This window comes from Trachypithecus francoisi, unplaced genomic scaffold (assembly GCF_009764315.1).
Source record: "Trachypithecus francoisi isolate TF-2019V2 unplaced genomic scaffold, Tfra_2.0 Lachesis_group17, whole genome shotgun sequence".
Classification (NCBI taxonomy): domain Eukaryota; kingdom Metazoa; phylum Chordata; class Mammalia; order Primates; family Cercopithecidae; genus Trachypithecus; species Trachypithecus francoisi.
This window is the reverse complement of record NW_022681462.1, coordinates 3,715,041-3,731,965: the sequence shown is the minus strand read 5'-3', so window position 1 is coordinate 3,731,965 and position 16,925 is coordinate 3,715,041. Positions and strand designations below refer to the sequence as shown.

Here is a 16,925-nt window from a genome sequence, read left to right as displayed (position 1 = left end):
CCACCTCAGCCTCCCAAAGTGCTGGGATTACAGGCATGGGCCAAAGGTCAGGAGTTCGAGACCAGCCTGGCCAACATGGTGAAACCCCGTTTCTCTCGAAAATACAAAAATTAGCTGGGCATGGTGGCAGGTGCCTGTAATCCCAACTACTCTGGAGGCTGAGGTGGGAGCATTGCTTGAACCCAGGAGGCAGAGGTTGCAGTGAGCCAAGATCATGCTATTGCACTCCAGCCTGGCCAATGAGTGAAACTCTGTCTCAAAAAAAAAAAAAAAAAAAAGTAAAAATAAAAATAATTTATAAAGAATGAAAATGCTATAAATGTTCATAAATTTTAAAAAAAAATCTTTAGGGTGTTGTAGGTAGATTGATTTAAAAATATAAAACTTGGAGTATTGAAAAATTCCTCAACAGCCAACACAAATAAAAGTGCCAGTTTCTCACTCATGTTTTCCAGTGCTACCTGCTCCCACCTCTCAGATAAGCCTTCTCTCCTGTGCTCTGGCTGATTTCAGCTGCATTTATTTATTCAGCATTTATTTCTAGCATATCACCTCAGAGAGCATACATAGAAATGGCCAATGTTGAGTATGCAGAATGAGCTCCGTTCTGAGGATTGGGAAGAGCTGAGACCCCGTTTGGAAGGTCAGATGATAATGGAGAGAAGGATCCATAAAGAACATGACATAGAAAGGGTGATTTGTGAGTCTGCTCTTTATGTCTTTTAGCAAAATGCTTAAATAAAATTAATGGAATGTGCTAAATAGAATATCGTCAAATACGCAGCAGCACTTTTGCCATTTGCAGTGGTCATTTCCATTCATGGCTGAAAGGGAATTGATTATCCATCTTACTATGGGACACAAATTAGAGCGGTGCTAAGTAGGATCTTTAAATGGTTAGTTTCTTCAGCCACGTTAGATTACTGTGTTTGTCTTGCAAGCTTTTGTGTTCAGAATTTCATGATTAGAAAACTGAAAATAAGTGATAATCAGATGTGTTTTCGTGTACATTTCCTACCATCCCTTAAAAAAAGAATATTAGATTACATAAATGGAAATATATAAAGAATCAGGAAAATATTCGCCCAGGCGCAGTGGCTCACGCTTGTAATCCCAGCACTTTGGGAGGCCGAGGCCGGCGGATCACCTGAGGTCAGGAGTTCGAGATCAACCTGGTCAACATGGTGAAACCTCATCTCTACTAAAAATACAAAAATTAACCGGGCATGGTGGTATGTGCCTATAATCCCAGCTACTCGGGAGGCTGGGGCAGGCGAATCATTTGAACCCGGGAGGTGGAGGTTACAGTGAGCCAAGATCACCCCATTGCACTCCAGCCTGGGCAACAAGAGCCAAACTCTGTCTCAAAAATAAATAAACAGGCCGGGTGTGGTGGCTCACGCCTGTAATCCCAGCACTTCGGAAGGCCAAGGTGCATGGATCACGAGGTCAGGAGATCGAGACCATCCTGGCTAACATGGTGAAACCCCGTCTCTACTAAAAATACAAAAAATTAGCCAGGCATGGTGGCGGGCACCTGTAGTCCCAACTACTCGGGAGGCTGAGGCAGGAGAAAGGCGTGAACCTGGGAGGCAGAGCTTGCAGTGAGCCGAGATGGCACCACTGCACTCCAGCCTGGGCGACAGAGCAAGACTTCGTCTCAAAATAAATAAATAAATTAATTAATTAATTAAAGATTCAGGAAAATGGTCAAGAAGAAAGGGTACATGTACAAAGTCTCACTGAAGTTTGCCTGTAATGTGAGAGTTAACTGACTTCAGCGTTGTCACTCCTGCCTGAACCTGTGTGATCTTCTTCTTGGTAAAATTAATGACTGCAGGGTTTTAGGTGAAAGAACACAGAAATCTTAAAGTATTCTCGTCAATGTCAAGTTGCAAGTGGGAAGCCCTGTAACATGGTTTCTTCTCCCAGTGTTGACAGAGCAGTGTGGAAGACGACCCCAGTAGACAGTACTGCGGCACTTTTTTGAGACATGACCCTGTGGATAAGCACTCGATATCAGTTAGTGATCAGGATATGAAATCGCTGTCTCTGCTTCTCATCTCTCATCTCTTTGTGCCATCAATAGGTTCTTGACATCATCAGCACACTGACAGACCACTTAACTTTCTGAAAACCAAATATGCTTTTAACTACAAGTTCTGATTCAGATCGCTAATTTCTGTTCATAAATATAATAACATGATTGAAGCACCTCGTCCTATTGCTAAATATCTGATAGAAAATTATTAGCTCTTTAACAATATTGTCTGCTAATAGAAGGTTAATACTTTCTAATTTACAGGTATCAATGTGGGAATTAGGGAAGTCAAATAACTTGCTAATGGTTTCTGTACTTAATGGATATAAGCCTAATTTTAATGAAGTAAATAAATGTTGGTGTTCTAAGAATTTAGAACATTGGTGGTTTGCTGCTGTTGTAGTTTTTGGATAAAGCAAAGACATTTCTTTGTAATGTCGATAACCAGCGTTATTCTTATAAAGTTTAGGACTTTCATTTTGTAAATAGTCTTTTTTTTTTAGTGTATTGGCTACTAATTTATTTATTCATTCAGCAAATATAATCGAATGCCTGCTCTGTTGTACTGAGTTCTCTGCTAGGAACTGGTCAGAAATACTTAAACGAGAGGCAGCACATCCATTGGAAAATCTACCAATACAAGCAGATGGCACCCATGAATATTTTCTCATTTTCTTCTTTTCAGTGCAGTGTAAAATGTTTTAATACAGCAAAACCATTGTAAAAAGTAGGCCAGGTACAGTGACTCACGCCTGGAATCCCAGCACTTTGGGAGGCCGAGGCGGGCAGAACACCTGAGGTCAAGAGTTTGAGACCAGCCTGGCCAACATGATGAAACACCATCTCTACTAAAAATACAAAAAATTAGGGCGTGGTGGCTATGCCTGTAATCCCAACTGCTCAGGAGGCTGAGGCAGGAGAATCACTTGAACCCGGGAGGCAGAGGTTGCAGTGAGCCGAGATGGCACCGCTGTGCTCTATCCTGGCAGACAGAGCAAGGCTCCGTCTCAAAACAAAAAAAAAAAAAAGAAAAAGTTCTTATATTGTTGGGGAATGGGGAATGTACTCATTGGGTACAGGGTTTTACTTTGAAACAGTGGAAATAGTGCAGAACCAAATAGAGGTGATTATGGTTTACAACATTGTGGATGTATTAAATGCCCCTGAATTGTTTACTTTAAAATGGTAAATTTTATGTTACTTGAATTTTGCCTCAATACTTTTTTTACAGTTAATGTAGTTTGTGGTTTGTTCCTGTTCATATATTGGTTTGACTTTATACCATATACTAGAATTGGGAGGTATCTGAGAAGTCTAGCTCAGTCCCTTTCAGGTCTTCTTTTGTATCTTTTGGTAAAACTCGAAAGTTTTTTATTTTCCTTTTTTCGTTTGTTTTTTTTGTTTTTATTGTTGTTGTTTTTGAGATGGAGTCTCACTTTGTCATCCAGGCTGGAGTGCAGTGACGCACTCTTGGCTCACTGTAACCTCCACCTCCTGGGTTCAAGCGATTCTCCTGCCTCAGCCTCCAGAGTAGCTGGGACTATAGACATCATCACGCCTGGCTAACTCTGAAGTTTTAAAAACAAATCTCAAACATTTCTTGTTGAGGTTATCCTTATTTATTTTTCTTAAATTATGGATGAGATTTTAAAATATTTTTAAATTGTTTATTACTGCTACACAGAAGAGCTGTGGAGATTTGACTTTCGTTTATATTCAACTAATATAATTATTAACTTGATTTTGAAATAACAGTAGAGTATTTTCAGTTTTTCTAGGTTTATGATAACAACTCTGTAAGCTGATATGAATATAGTTGACTTATTTTCCCTTGGTGATACCATAATTTAAAAAGACCCTAAAATTGAGTATTAAAGCTGAGCTTTGGTATTCTTTGTCCATTAGGAAAAATAGGGATGGATTAAATACTTCTAACTATAATAATTGTATTTTCTCTTCCTTTTTCCTAGCATATCTTATTTTGATGCTCTGGTAAAGCCCTGGCTGTTTGTGTATTTTTCCTCTGCATTTTCCTCATCTACATATGTAGATGATGGTGTAGACAGCAGGATCAGAGGGAGATCGGAGGCAGCTGGGCTTCCAGCTTGGGGATTGGGAGCAGAATGAATCCCATGGTAGGGGATGGTGCAGGTTAGGTGTGAGACAGGCTGGATTTGGGAGAGAACTGGCTGTCTGCCTCTGTTCACAGGTGACCCTATCCTTAAAGGTAAGGCAGGAGACATAGCTGTAGGGATGGGCTTCCCATGTACTATATCACGGTCTCTGCATTTGAGCTCAGATCCTCACCAATGCTTTTGCAGTGTTGACGGCATACCTAACTTTTCGTATGTCAGTTTTTTGATAAATCAAGAATAGATTGATTTAGAGATATTTCTGCAGGAGTGTTTAAGAATGTACATGGGATATGCAATTTCTAAATGCTTGATGGCCTTTGAGTGCTTGAAGATAAACAAAGGCATTGTGACTTGAAAGTAGTCGTATTTTGGCCAGGCGCGGTGGCTCAAGCCTGTAATCCCAGCACTTTGGGAGGCCGAGGCGGGCGGATCACAAGGTCAGGAGATCGAGACCATCCTGGCTAACACGGTGAAACCCCGTCTCTACTAAAAAGTACAAAAATCTAGCCGGGCGAGGTGGCGGGCGCCTGTAGTCCCAGCTACTTGGGAGGCTGAGGCAGGAGAATGGAGTGACCCCGGGAGGCGGAGATTGCAGTGAGCTGAGATCCGGCCACTGCACTCCAGTCCGGCGACAGAGCGAGGCTCCGTCTCAAAAAAAAAAAAAAAAAAAGAAAGAAAGTAGTCGTATTTTAGAATGGAAGTTCCGCCTGAAATGTGTCTGATAAAGAGTTAAACTATTTTCAGAAATGAGGACACGTGCAGCCCGTCTCTGCAATGAAAGGCCATTTCCCACTGATTTGATCACACTCTTTTTTCTTAAGCCCTGCTGCTTCCCATATTCTGTGCTTGGCATGGTCATTAGGGACTTCCGCCATTGGGGGTGGGATGCTCCTGGCTATTCCCTGAGCTATACTTACCCACAGCGTAGTTCTGTACATTTCCTGGCAGTGTGTGGCATGTACATGTAAGTGGTAGGACTTAGGGAACTCACATGATAGGCAGTGCTGTAGAGGAGGAGAATCAGCTGGGGTTGCTAGCTTTTAATTGAAGTTTAGTTGCAGGTTCAGTGAGGTGAGACTGTTATGACAGATTTCAAAATGTAATGATAGGAAAACGAGGTGGGTTCATCAAAGTCAAAGTAAATACGGAGCAACGGCTCAGCAACTCAGCGTGAAACAACAGCTACAAACCCTGAAAAAATACAGAGTAATTAAAATGTGCATTGTGCAGCCCTCTTTCTCAGTGGGTACCTTTCCAAGGAAAGCAATAACTTTATTGTGAAAAATATAAACACGAATTTGGAGATGTAAATTACGTGCATATTTTAATCTTGTTTATAAACATGGAAAGTTTTCAAAATGTAAATATAATCACAGCACACAACTGCAGCTGAAACCGGGTTTGAGAAAGACCTCAAGAAGGTAAAAGGTCCCCCAGATCCCCCAACCCCAGCCCTATCAATCTACCTCCCCTTTCTGTATATTTGGAGAAGATGAAGTGGAATTCCAGTCTCCTCATTCTAAGGACACAAACCCTTATCCCTTATTTTTTAATGTCACAAATGGGTAGTAGATTTGACTTTTTCTCTCTACTTCCCCTCTCCTCTCTTCCCCCTTTGGTCTACCTGTGTGGTGTTGGAGATTAGCTAGTGAGAGGCAGTGGTCAAGCACTGAGTAATTTGCCACATGGAAAGGAGGAGGAAATTTACCCCAATACTGTCTGCATTCTTTGATTTTCATGCTGTGATCATGCAAGTTACCTCAACATGAGCCAGCTCTAGGGATTGGGCTGAGGGAGAGAGCATGAGATAGTAGAGAACTCAGTGAGCTGGTGTTGAAATGTGAGTGGATTCTACCTCAACGGTGCCTTGCTGCCAGAATGATTTTTGGACAGAGCCCTTCACTTCTCTGAGTCACAGTGTCTCCATCTGTTAAAGTCATTGACTTGGCCTGAAAGGGGCTCCAAGGTTCTTTCCCATTCAGATTTTCTATGATACTGTAGCCTATGGATTCACTCCAATCTAAGTGGGGTCCTGGAGATTCAAACCAATGTGGTACTCTTCTTGAGTCCCCAGGACATTTCTCAGCGTTCTGAAAAGACTCAGGAGGCTCCTCTGCCAAAGACTGTCCATGCTGTAATTTAAGGCCAGGACTTCCTGAGACTGTTGTTAAAAGTCCCTGATCCTGGCCTCATTTCTGCTGCCTCCTTAGCTTTACAAAGGGCCTTCCTAGTAGGGAATGATGTCTGTCCAGACCATCAAGGCTTGTGGTTGGAGCTGCCATAGAGATGACTTAGTGTAAAGATCCTACATCTGTGTCTCCAGTGATGAGAGAAGTGTCTGATAGGGCATCTGTCCTGCATTTCTCTCTCAGTGCATTTCCTTATTAGAGTAGAATAGTTGAAATTTATAGGCTTGTAAGAGAGATAGTTATAAAAGCAACCTGTCATTTATATACACTACATCAAAAGAAATTAAAGTGTGGTATTCGGGGAAGCTTAGCTTTAAGGATTCAAACCCAAAGTTTAATCTGAAGAGTCTTTTTAGTATGCTGTTATATATGGGTGATTCCACCAGGAGGACCTGAGGTCAAGTTTTTTTTTGATTAATTGTTTTATGGTAGAAAACAGAAAGCACATTGAAAATTCAGCATTTGCCCTGCCAGCATGTTACACAGTAGGAAATGGTTGGGACTTAGAAGTAGGATAAGAGACATGATTAATGATTCTGTAGGTTTGACAGTAGATTTTCTAACTCAGACCACTCATTCCCACCATGAACGCCAAAGGAAGTCTTTCTTCCAATAACCATCAAACCCTGGCCCGACTGAGACTTTCCTATATGACCTTTGTGATGGTTACCTCAGGCTTCCCTGGAAGAGGATCAGGTTCCAAAAGAGCTCTCTAATCTAGTTTTATCAGAGTGTCGGAATGGTGACGTTTCCAGGGCAGTCCCGGGGTAAGGAATTGGGAATGGGAGTGAAAGCTTGTAGTAAGTGTGTGGCCAGCTGAAGCTTTTGGGAACACAGAAGGAAGGATGAATATAGGAAAGGGTGTGAAGTGTTAGTAAAAGCACTGGTGTCATGACGTTGAACACTCTTTTTCTTGGCTTATAAGGATAGATATGCATGTTATCTTCATGCAGTACTCGTAATGGTGGCTGTGCCTTGCACATTTTGTTGTTGGTCTTTTAATGATGAGACTAGAATGAAGCAAGAAGATAACATTCCTGTTTTAATGAAAATTCACCAAATAATCCACAAGAAAATAAACTTCACCTAAAAGTTCCCAGACGATTGTATCAAAGACCTATACAAAAGAGCTAAAACTGTCTATAAAACTGTTGAAAGAAAATAAACATAAAGGGAAATTTTCATGGCTTGAATTTAGCAATGTTTTCTTAGATAATGATACTCAAAAGCTCGAACAGCAGAAGAAAAAACAGATAAATTGGATTTCATCAAAATTAAAGTTTTGTACATCCATGAACACTGCCAAGAGTGTGAAAAATAACTCATACAATGGAAGAATATATTTGTAAATCATATACCTGCTAAGGGTCTGATATCCAGAATATTCAAAGAACTATAACAAAACAACGAAAAGACAACCCGATTACAATTTGGTTAAAGTACTTGAATAAACATTTCCCCAAAGAAGATAAACAAATGATCAGTAAACACAAGATGCTCAGCATCATTACTCATTAAGACAGTGCAGATCTGGTGGCTCACGCCTGTCATCCCAGCACTTTGGGAGGCCAAGGCGGGCAGATCACGAGGTCAGGAGTTCAAGACCAGCCTGGCTAACATGGTGAAACCCCATCTCTACTAAAAATACAAAAATTAGCCTGGCATCGTGGCACATGCCTATAGTTCCAGCTACTCGGGAGGCTGAGGCCAGAGAATCACTTGAACCTGGGAGGCAGGGGTTGCTGGGAAGCGAGATCATGCCACTGCACTCCAGCCTGGGTGACAGAGCGAGACTCCATCTCAAAAGAAAAAAAAGAAAATGCAGATCAAAGCCACAATGAGATATCATTTTTATCCACTAGGATAGCTATTATAAAGTAGAATAAGGTAGCAAGTATTGGTGAAAAGGTGGAGAAATTAGAACCCTCATACATTGATGGTGGGAATGTAAAATGGTACAGCCACTGTGGAAAACAATTTGACAGTTCCTCAAAAAGTTAAAACAGGCCAGGCACAGTGGCTCATACCTGTAATCCCAACACTTTGGGAGGCTGAGGCGAGTGGATCACCTGAAGTCAGGAGTTTGAGACCAGTCTGGCCAAGATGGTGAAACCCCATCTCTACTAAAAATACAAAAATTAGCTGGGCATGGTGGTGGGAGCCTGTAATCCCAGCTACTTGGGAGGCTGAGGCAGAAGAATTGCTTGAACCCAGGAGGTAGAGGTTGCAACGAGCCAAGATCGTGCCATTGCACTACAGCCTAGGCCGCAAGAGCGAAACTCAGTCTCAAAAAAAAGTTCAGACAGAGATTACCATGTGGTAACTCTGTGTGGCCTTGGACAAGTCGTGTAAACTTTCTGGACCTAGGTAGAAGACTTGGATAAATTCCTTAATTCTGGGTAGGAGAAGGTCTCGATCACGTGTGGGACCTTTTCAAGCCTCATGGATCTTCCTTCACCTTGGTGCCTTACTCGAGTGAAGAGTAGAGTATTTCAAAGGAAGTGTTCTGCCCCAGGACAAGGAATGAGCTGGCAGACACAGGGCACGGAGAGTATGATGGCACGGTCACTGGCAGAGCCTTTGTAATATTGTTTAAAGTCCTAGTGCTGATTCTGATGAGCCTCATGCCCCTCAGAACTGCAGGAAGTAAACTCATTCATTTCTCATACACCTACCACCAGCCAATAGTTATGGGGTGTGCCCCATGCTGTGTGAAGCATGGTGCTAGAAGACAGGGAGCCCCAGAATCCAGGGAGCTGACATTTTAGAGGGAGGAGATATTACTGGAGACTTCATTATTGAGTGGCAGTCATGGCGAAGGCTCTGAAGAAGTGGAGGCTGCAGTGGACAAGCACTCCAGGGTCAGGGTGGCTGCTCTGCGGAAGCTGTGGATCAGCTGCTGTCTGAAGGATGACTTAACTAGGAACTAACTAGGAATGAATTCAGGAAATTAACTAGGAAAACTAGGAAAGGTGCAGATAGCATTCCTGGTAGAGAGGGAACAGTGAGGAGGAAGGGAGAGTGGGCTTGGAGAAGAGACTGCGGAGAAAAGCCTCATTCCAGGATGTCACAGTGACATCTACTCTCAGGTTGACATCCTTGAATTGTAGGACCAAGAGAAGTGATCTCCCTGAGACCACAGGTGGGCACTTTCACCAGCATCCACTGCTTCTGTGTCCCCACCAACCCACATCCTACACTCTTGGCTGTGTAGCCAGCAGGAAACACGTAGCATCTCTGGAACTTAAAATGCTCCCCCGAGTCGGCTGTGACCTGAAGCCACTGCACCTCGAAACTTCTTTAGTCTGCACAGCACAGGGCAGCGTGAGTGACAGAACGAGTGACTCGAACGTGACGCCCCACATGCCAGGCCAACATCCAGAGGATGTTTCTCTTTTTGGTCTTTCCGTTTTCTGCCCATCAAACCAGGAAACCAAGGCTCTGAGGGTGGTGGAACTACCAGACTTTTACTTAAGCGCCAGCAACCATTGTGGTACTTGGTAGGCCCATGGCATGTATTTGGTGGATAACTTGGATCCACTGTTGTAGCGGAGGCCACAGTTTCCGCACATTAATGGTGCCCAAGGTGGATGGAGCTCATACCTGCAGGTCACGTTCTGTACCCCTAGGAGCCCATCCCGGTTAAAGTGGTGTGGTTGGAGGGGCCACAGTTGAGCCCCTAGGGTGTGTGTGTGGTGCTCCAGCCGGAGATGGGGGAGCAGCAGCCACAATAGGAGCTGGCCGTTACGGAAAGGAGCCTGTCTGCCAGTCCCAGGTCAGGCATCCCCTCAACCTGTAACTGGATGAATTTTTTTTTGGCGGGGGGCCACTCATTTGGAACCTTGCATGTCTTCTGTGTGGTCATCAATCTGTTCCATCAGGCTCAATTTTTTTTTTCTTTGCTTTCAGGAGAGTAGATCTGGAGAAACCAACAGCTGTGTTGAAGAAATAATCCGGGTAAGATAATTCTTGAAACAGTCTTATCAATCTGTGGGACATAGACTCTAAATGGGAAGGAAACCTGTGGCTCCACGATAAAGGAGCCCGTAGTTTGTTGTTTGACGTTTACGTTTTCTGAGAGTGGTCATGTAAGTTTTGGAAACAACACTTCTGTTAGCAGTCTAGCAGCTGCACCCCCTCTGGGCACCTCTGCACAGGCGGAGGTGACACCCTATTAAAGTGATCAGCTGGAAGACAGAAGGAGAGAATTTAGATGAAAAATATGCTGGTGCTCACATTTGGATGCCCCATTTATCACCCTGCTGTTTAAAAGCATCCTTTAATAGTCTGTACTTTTTTTGAGTCAGGCAGGGGTTGGCTGGTTATTTTTCCTGTAAACTTAATTGGAATCAGAAGCACTTGACAAAGAGGTAATGTTGAGGATCTGGAGCTCTTATTTCTCTGTTGTTCCACGTGTTATTCTCCCTGTCACCCTCTGTGAGCCCGTCTTTTTCATCACCGTTGTGGCTAGTGTGGGTTCCCTCCCTGAACCAGTTTCGTGCCCAGCTTGACTTAGGTTGGGCTGTTCTGCCACATCAGTGTTTCCCCAAATATTCAGACATATAATCAGGATGTCGTCATCAACCCATATTTTCCTTCACTCATATTTTTTCAGGGGAGTTACCTAATAATTTATAGTTCTCAAAAAGCTGATACTACACTGGGCAAAACACCAAAACAAATTAGGCCAGATGGTATGGAATTTCACTGTTAAAAAAAAAACTTTATTTTCATTTAATATGGTCCTTTCTTTTGGACATCCTACACACTTTTTTTTTAATGCTGGTGAATTACAGTAATATAATTACTTGGGTTAAAATTTTACATTAACAATGATTTTAAAAAGCAGAATGTTTTTCTTTCTGGAAAGCATTATTTCATAAATAAGTTGCACATTGACCAGAATAACTAATTGAGGTATGATTTGTTGAATTCATAATGATTTTTTTTCTGGCAGAGATTTATAGAGAAAGCAGTTGTCAAAACAGGCAGCTTCATTTCTGGTATTTAAGTATATGTTAAATAAAATGCATAGTCTATTTTATATCTATATTGTCTCTGTTCTGGGACTTTGTTTCCAGTAAAAGAACAATCAACATAAGATGCTGATATAACTTTTCCTGTTTTTCTCTTTCAACATACTTTTCTGTTTGCAGTTCAAGTATTCCATTTTTAAGCCATTTTCCTTTGATTGGTTATGGTGTTTATGTCTGCAAAAAGGTAATACCAGAACACACCAATCCCCTCTTTGGTTTCCCTAAGTAGAAAAATTCTACCTTCTCATTCTCTCTTGGCCCTTCTGAGGATATGGAAGAAATCCATCCTTTGATGTTCCTATTCTGTTCTCCATACAAGGCTTGAAGTTTTAATAAAGACTTGAGTAATTCACACACCAAAAGGATAGAGTTTAGGTAAAGCAAAATTCAATTTGAATGAAACTGAGTGTCACAATCAAGAGCTCATTCAGCTTTACAGTTACTGTTTTCTAAAGAGAGCTGATGAGAGCCTCATGTCCCCTCGCCCCAGTCCTCCCCTCCCTCCCACCGCCAGTGCTGTACCTGTGCCACAAGCCTCTTCAGGTGAGCCCTGAAACCAAAGGAGAACATGTACCCGCTGGATCACTGATTTGTGTCCATATGCAAGGCTGAAGTTTGCATGTGTGTGCAAGAGGGCAGTGGAGATGGTGGCTGGATCAGGAGGCAGCTGAGCTCCAAATTCCACTCTTCCTAGCCCATGAGCAGCAGTCAGGAGGGGAGGTGGGATGGACGCGGAGGAAAGAGAGATGATGGTGGCACTAGTTGAGCCTGGAGCTTTTTACTCTCTCTCCCTACTTGTCAGCCTAAAGTGTTAGTAGTAGTAGTTGGTGTCTGGGGAGCTCCTAGGGGATCGGGTTAGTGTTCCCAGTGTTTCCTGGAATGGCTTTCTGTCTATGCCTGCATCACTGACATTAGTCATTCTCCAAGATCATCTACCCCTCTTAACCTCCAAACACAAGCATAGCACTCCTTCTTGGTTACCGCCCATAGTATTGTTGTGTATCTGTCACACACCAGCCTTCCTCCAAGATTGTGGCCCCAAGAAGAGGGAAAGCCAGAGTGGTTGGTGAGCAGGTAGATAAAGCTAAGCGGGAGAGGCAGAAGGAGCTAGGTCATAGATCCTATAAGATGCAGATCAGCTGAGCATTTGAGCAGAGTGATGTGATCACATTAGCAGTTTAAATGCACCACTCTGGCTTCTATGGAGAGAGGATCCACAGGGAAAAGGAGAAGCAAGAGGGAGTGGGAGGCTATTGCAGGAGTCCAGACCAGAGATGCTTGGTGGTGCGCTCACGGCTATGGGAAACATTAGGGGAGATCCTGGCATGTGGGAAGGGTGGAAATCATAAATTCATTTTTAGACATAGTGAGTTTGATGTGCCTTTGGGACATTCAAGTAAACCACAGAGAACATAGAACAACCTATTGGAGGTCAGAGCAGAGGTCTGAGCTGTTAGACCAACATTTTGGATTAATTAGCATGCCATTGGTAATAACACCATAGAAGTAGGTAAATTTTTCTGGAGAGAGACTAGAGACCCAGGAACAGTGAGAATCTAAATTCTGACTTTTAGAGACCAAGGGAAGGAATAGCCGCTGGCAAGTGGCAGTGAGAGAGAGTGACAAGAAACGTGGAGGGAAAATTGTGACGGTGAAAAGTCATGGAATCCAAGGAATGAGATTCAAGCTCAGTGGTGTTCAGAGTTTCTGAGGACCAGAAAGATGAGGATCTAAAACCACGCAATGGATGAGACCCCAGAAACGTTGCTGGTGACCTTTGTGAGTGCCCTTTTTGTGGAGTAGAGGGGGCAGAAGCCACACTAGAGAAAAGAGAAAATGCAGTCAGTGAATTTAGAGACTTCTTGGGAGGAAAGGCTGTAGCTTCCCTTCAGCTCCCTTTCCAATTGCAATACATCCCTCATACAGTAACCAGCACCAGGTGATGAAGAGCTGATGTTGACTGAGCATGCGTTATGTGTGAGGCACAGTTCTAAGCTGTGATTTAACCCCCACAGCTGCCTCATGAGGTCGGCGTTGGTAATGTTCCCATTTTACAGATGAGGAAACTGAAGTGAGGATGAGTTAGACACAACTTGCCCAAGGTCACACAGCTAGCAAGTGGCAGAGCTGGGATTCTAATGAAGACGCCTTGCACAGCAGCCTCTCTTAACTACCGTGCTGACTTACTAGATGAAGATGCTCCCCTGGCTCCTTAACGAAACCACTCAGCCAATTCGTCGTGAACGGGACGTTTTCCGTTTCTACCTGTTTATGATTCGGAAGTGCCAGATCATGCATTTAGGCACTTAAATTCAGAGGTTTTATAGCCAGTGTTATCAACCTCATCTTTAACTTATTCCTCTCTCCTCCTTATTTTTTGCTGAGGTGACTGTTTTCAAGTCATTTGAATATTACATTGTGTTCTAACGTATAATTATTTTTTATCCTTACTCAGAGAGTTTTAATCCTGGGACCTAATAAATCTGTGTGTTATGGCAAAATTCTCTTAACTGAGGGAGAAATTAAAACAGAGTTCTGTGAGGATGGGCCATCAGGGCTAGAAGCCTTCATGGCTGACATATGTTTGTAACAAGCAGTTTTCTAAGTTACACTCTATTTCATCCTTAAAGGTTCCAGTGCTGTAATACTTAGGTGCTTTTCATAGCATTATCCATTAACGTAGAATGGCTTTAGCATTTGTTCAGCAAATAAAATTGGTTTACAACTTAATGGGTGGGGGTGCAGGGCTGGAATCTAGGATGTGCGGGTTTTATGCAAGACAGCTCTACATGGCATTTGTTGAAGACACTCATAACATAGAGTGCCTTTGTAATAAGAGACCAGTGTTTGAGATTCTGGTTTGGAGTTAAGGAATGAATTTAGAGACAATTTCAGTGCAACATCTGAGCAGATTACTTTCTTGGCGCTCATCATCTTCAGCCACTAATTTAATTCCAGTGTGCTGCAAAATATTCTTAGGGAACATTTACATGGAGTTGCATTTCGGTTTATCTGAAGGGGGTAAGGGGCACTTGTTTAAATTTTGGAGACCTCAACCAGTTTCCTGACATTATAGTGAAACAAACTTGAGGCAAATAAAGTGAACTCATTTTTTCCTTGGTTTTCCGGTAACTCAGGAGCATCGTGGATGGGATGATTTCCAGTTGTGGTCCTGGGTGATGTGTGAGTTGAGGGCACTCACCTGGGAAATGCATATCATGATAGCCTCTCACATGTACAGAACCCGGATGGTGGGACAAGAGAAGCCTTGTGCTCACAAATATCAATCAAATGAAAACATACTCGCCATTCTATGCCTACCGGAAGGTAGAGGACAAAGAGATAACTTGTTTTCAGTGACCTATTTGGGGCCTCGTATGTATGTGGGCCGTTGGACTACACATTGTCATCCATATAGTCCGTTCACATTTTCGTAACATCATTATAGTTTTTTCTTCTTTATATTTGAGTGAGCATTTTCAAAAAATAAGTGCTTAAATGTGAATCGCATAGAACAATAAGTACAAATTCTTATATTTATCCATGAATGAGGTTTTCGATTGCAGTGTTTTTTAACTGTACAGAGTTGAAAAGGTTAATACGTGTCCACTCATATTATCTATCAATACTTTCAAATGTGTAAAGTCCCAAAACACTTAACTTATGTCCAATCGGGGTCAAATCTTCCCTGCTTCAGACCAGGCAGGCTTTTTTTCGCTAGCTCATACTGTTTCCTTTATAAGTTATTTCATTTGTTTTCCAAGAGCAAAGATTTCATTAGTGATGAAATGAAGTCCACCAATGGCAAAATCAATCCAGGTGTAACTGTAGAGGTGCGCCATTAATATATCCTGTTACTTGCTGTAGTTAAATAAACTCAAAAGTCAGCACAATGGAGGGCTAGAGAAATTCACCGAGAAAAACCTCCAGTAAGTCTAGCCAAGATAAGTGAGTTGACTTGATAGTCCTGTGTTTTCTTTTTGCATTTGGCCATCTGAACGGTTAGGGATAGAAATACCATACTTTCATATCTCATTTTATATCCATGAGATTAATTGTTAATAAATGCTATTATACTAGTCTTTGGGGGTGAAACGGAAAGCCCTTCCTAAATGGCTCCACTTCTACCTGCCAGGGGCACCCTGGTGCCTGCAAGCTGTGAGCCAACAGCTTGCCACTCTGTTGCAGGGCCCCGTGACTACAACCTGTGGACTTGGCAGTGACTCTGGAGGTGTTCATTTTCTAACAGAGGTGGGACAAGAGACCACCTTATCAGAATCTGTTCTGAGCCCAGAGGCTTTGGGGTGATGGGTAAAGGAACACACTGGAAGTCCAGAACCTCCTGTTGAGAGTGAACAGCTTTGCCCTTCGATAGTTACCTGTCTCATTTTGATGCATGTTGTTAGAAATCACAAAGTTGTTTGCAGAACCGTATGCCTAGAAGATGAAGGGAATGTTAGCAGCCCAAGCATCTAAAAGTCTGTGAGCTTATAACTTCTGCCCTAACAGTAGAAAGTGGGTGCTGATGCCACAGTCAGTATCTTTTCATGGGGCGTTTGTCAGTATTTTACTGTGAAGGTTTCACGGTTTCTTGGAGATACTTGGAGAACTTCAGCACTACACCAGAGGACCAAGGCAAGTACGTCAAATAGAAGTAGATGTCCTCAGTACCTTCGAATACCTACCACATGCAGAAGGCACAGAGCAGGTGGGATTAGTGAGTTAGAGGAGGAATGCAGGGGAGAAAACAAATAGCGGTGTGCTTCTTTCAACAGCAGGACTTCCTTGAAAGGTGGTTTGCAGAGAGTCCAGCCCCAGCAACACAAAACAAGAGGGTAGAGGGGTGGGACTGGAGCTGAGAGAAAACAACCTTACTGGCCTCGTATGTATGTGGGCCGTTGGACTACACATTGTCATCCGTATAGTCCGTTCACATTTTCGTAACATCTTTATAGTTTTTTCTTCTTTATATTTGAGTGAGCATTTTCAAAAAATAAGTGCTTAGGTGTGAATTACATAGAACAATAAGTGCAAATTCTTGTCTTTATCCATAAATGAGGTTTTCGATTGCAGTGTTTTTTAGCTGTACAGAGTTGAAAAGGTTAATACGTGTCAAATCATGGTATCTGTCAATACTTTCAAAGGTGTAAATTCCCAAAACACTTAACTTATGTTCAGTCTGGGTTTCATCTGAGTGTTCTTCTCCAGCAGTGAAATGCTAGTGTTCAGTACTCACCAGCTAACCTGGTTTATGTCATTTGTTAACTTTATTTGAGAGAACCAACGCAATTTTATTTTTTCTTTCTTGTTCCCATACTTAATATCACCATACGTATTCATCAGACTTTGAAAACTTACTGGAGATGAGAGCTGAAGATTACTTTTATAGTTATTGTATTTTAAGGCATTTAAAAGGATTTTTAGAATGCAATTTGCCTACAGCAGGTGCTCGAATAACGTCATTTCATTCAACTTTGTTTTGTTATAAGGTTGATAAGAAAAAAACCCAGTTCCCATCCAGGGC

At 42.4% G+C, this 16,925-nt stretch overlaps 1 protein-coding gene across 5 annotated transcripts in view; it reads left to right on the top strand.

Moving 5' to 3' along the window:
- AFF3 (AF4/FMR2 family member 3) overlaps positions 1-16,925 on the top strand; it is a 639,560-nt gene that overhangs the window by 306,482 nt on the left and 316,153 nt on the right. For all 5 annotated transcript variants that reach the window (XM_033239032.1, XM_033239033.1, XM_033239031.1 and 2 more), the window contains one exon: positions 10,275-10,322. In XM_033239032.1, coding sequence (XP_033094923.1) covers positions 10,275-10,322 — 48 coding nt within the window. The remainder of the gene's footprint in view (positions 1-10,274; positions 10,323-16,925) is intronic.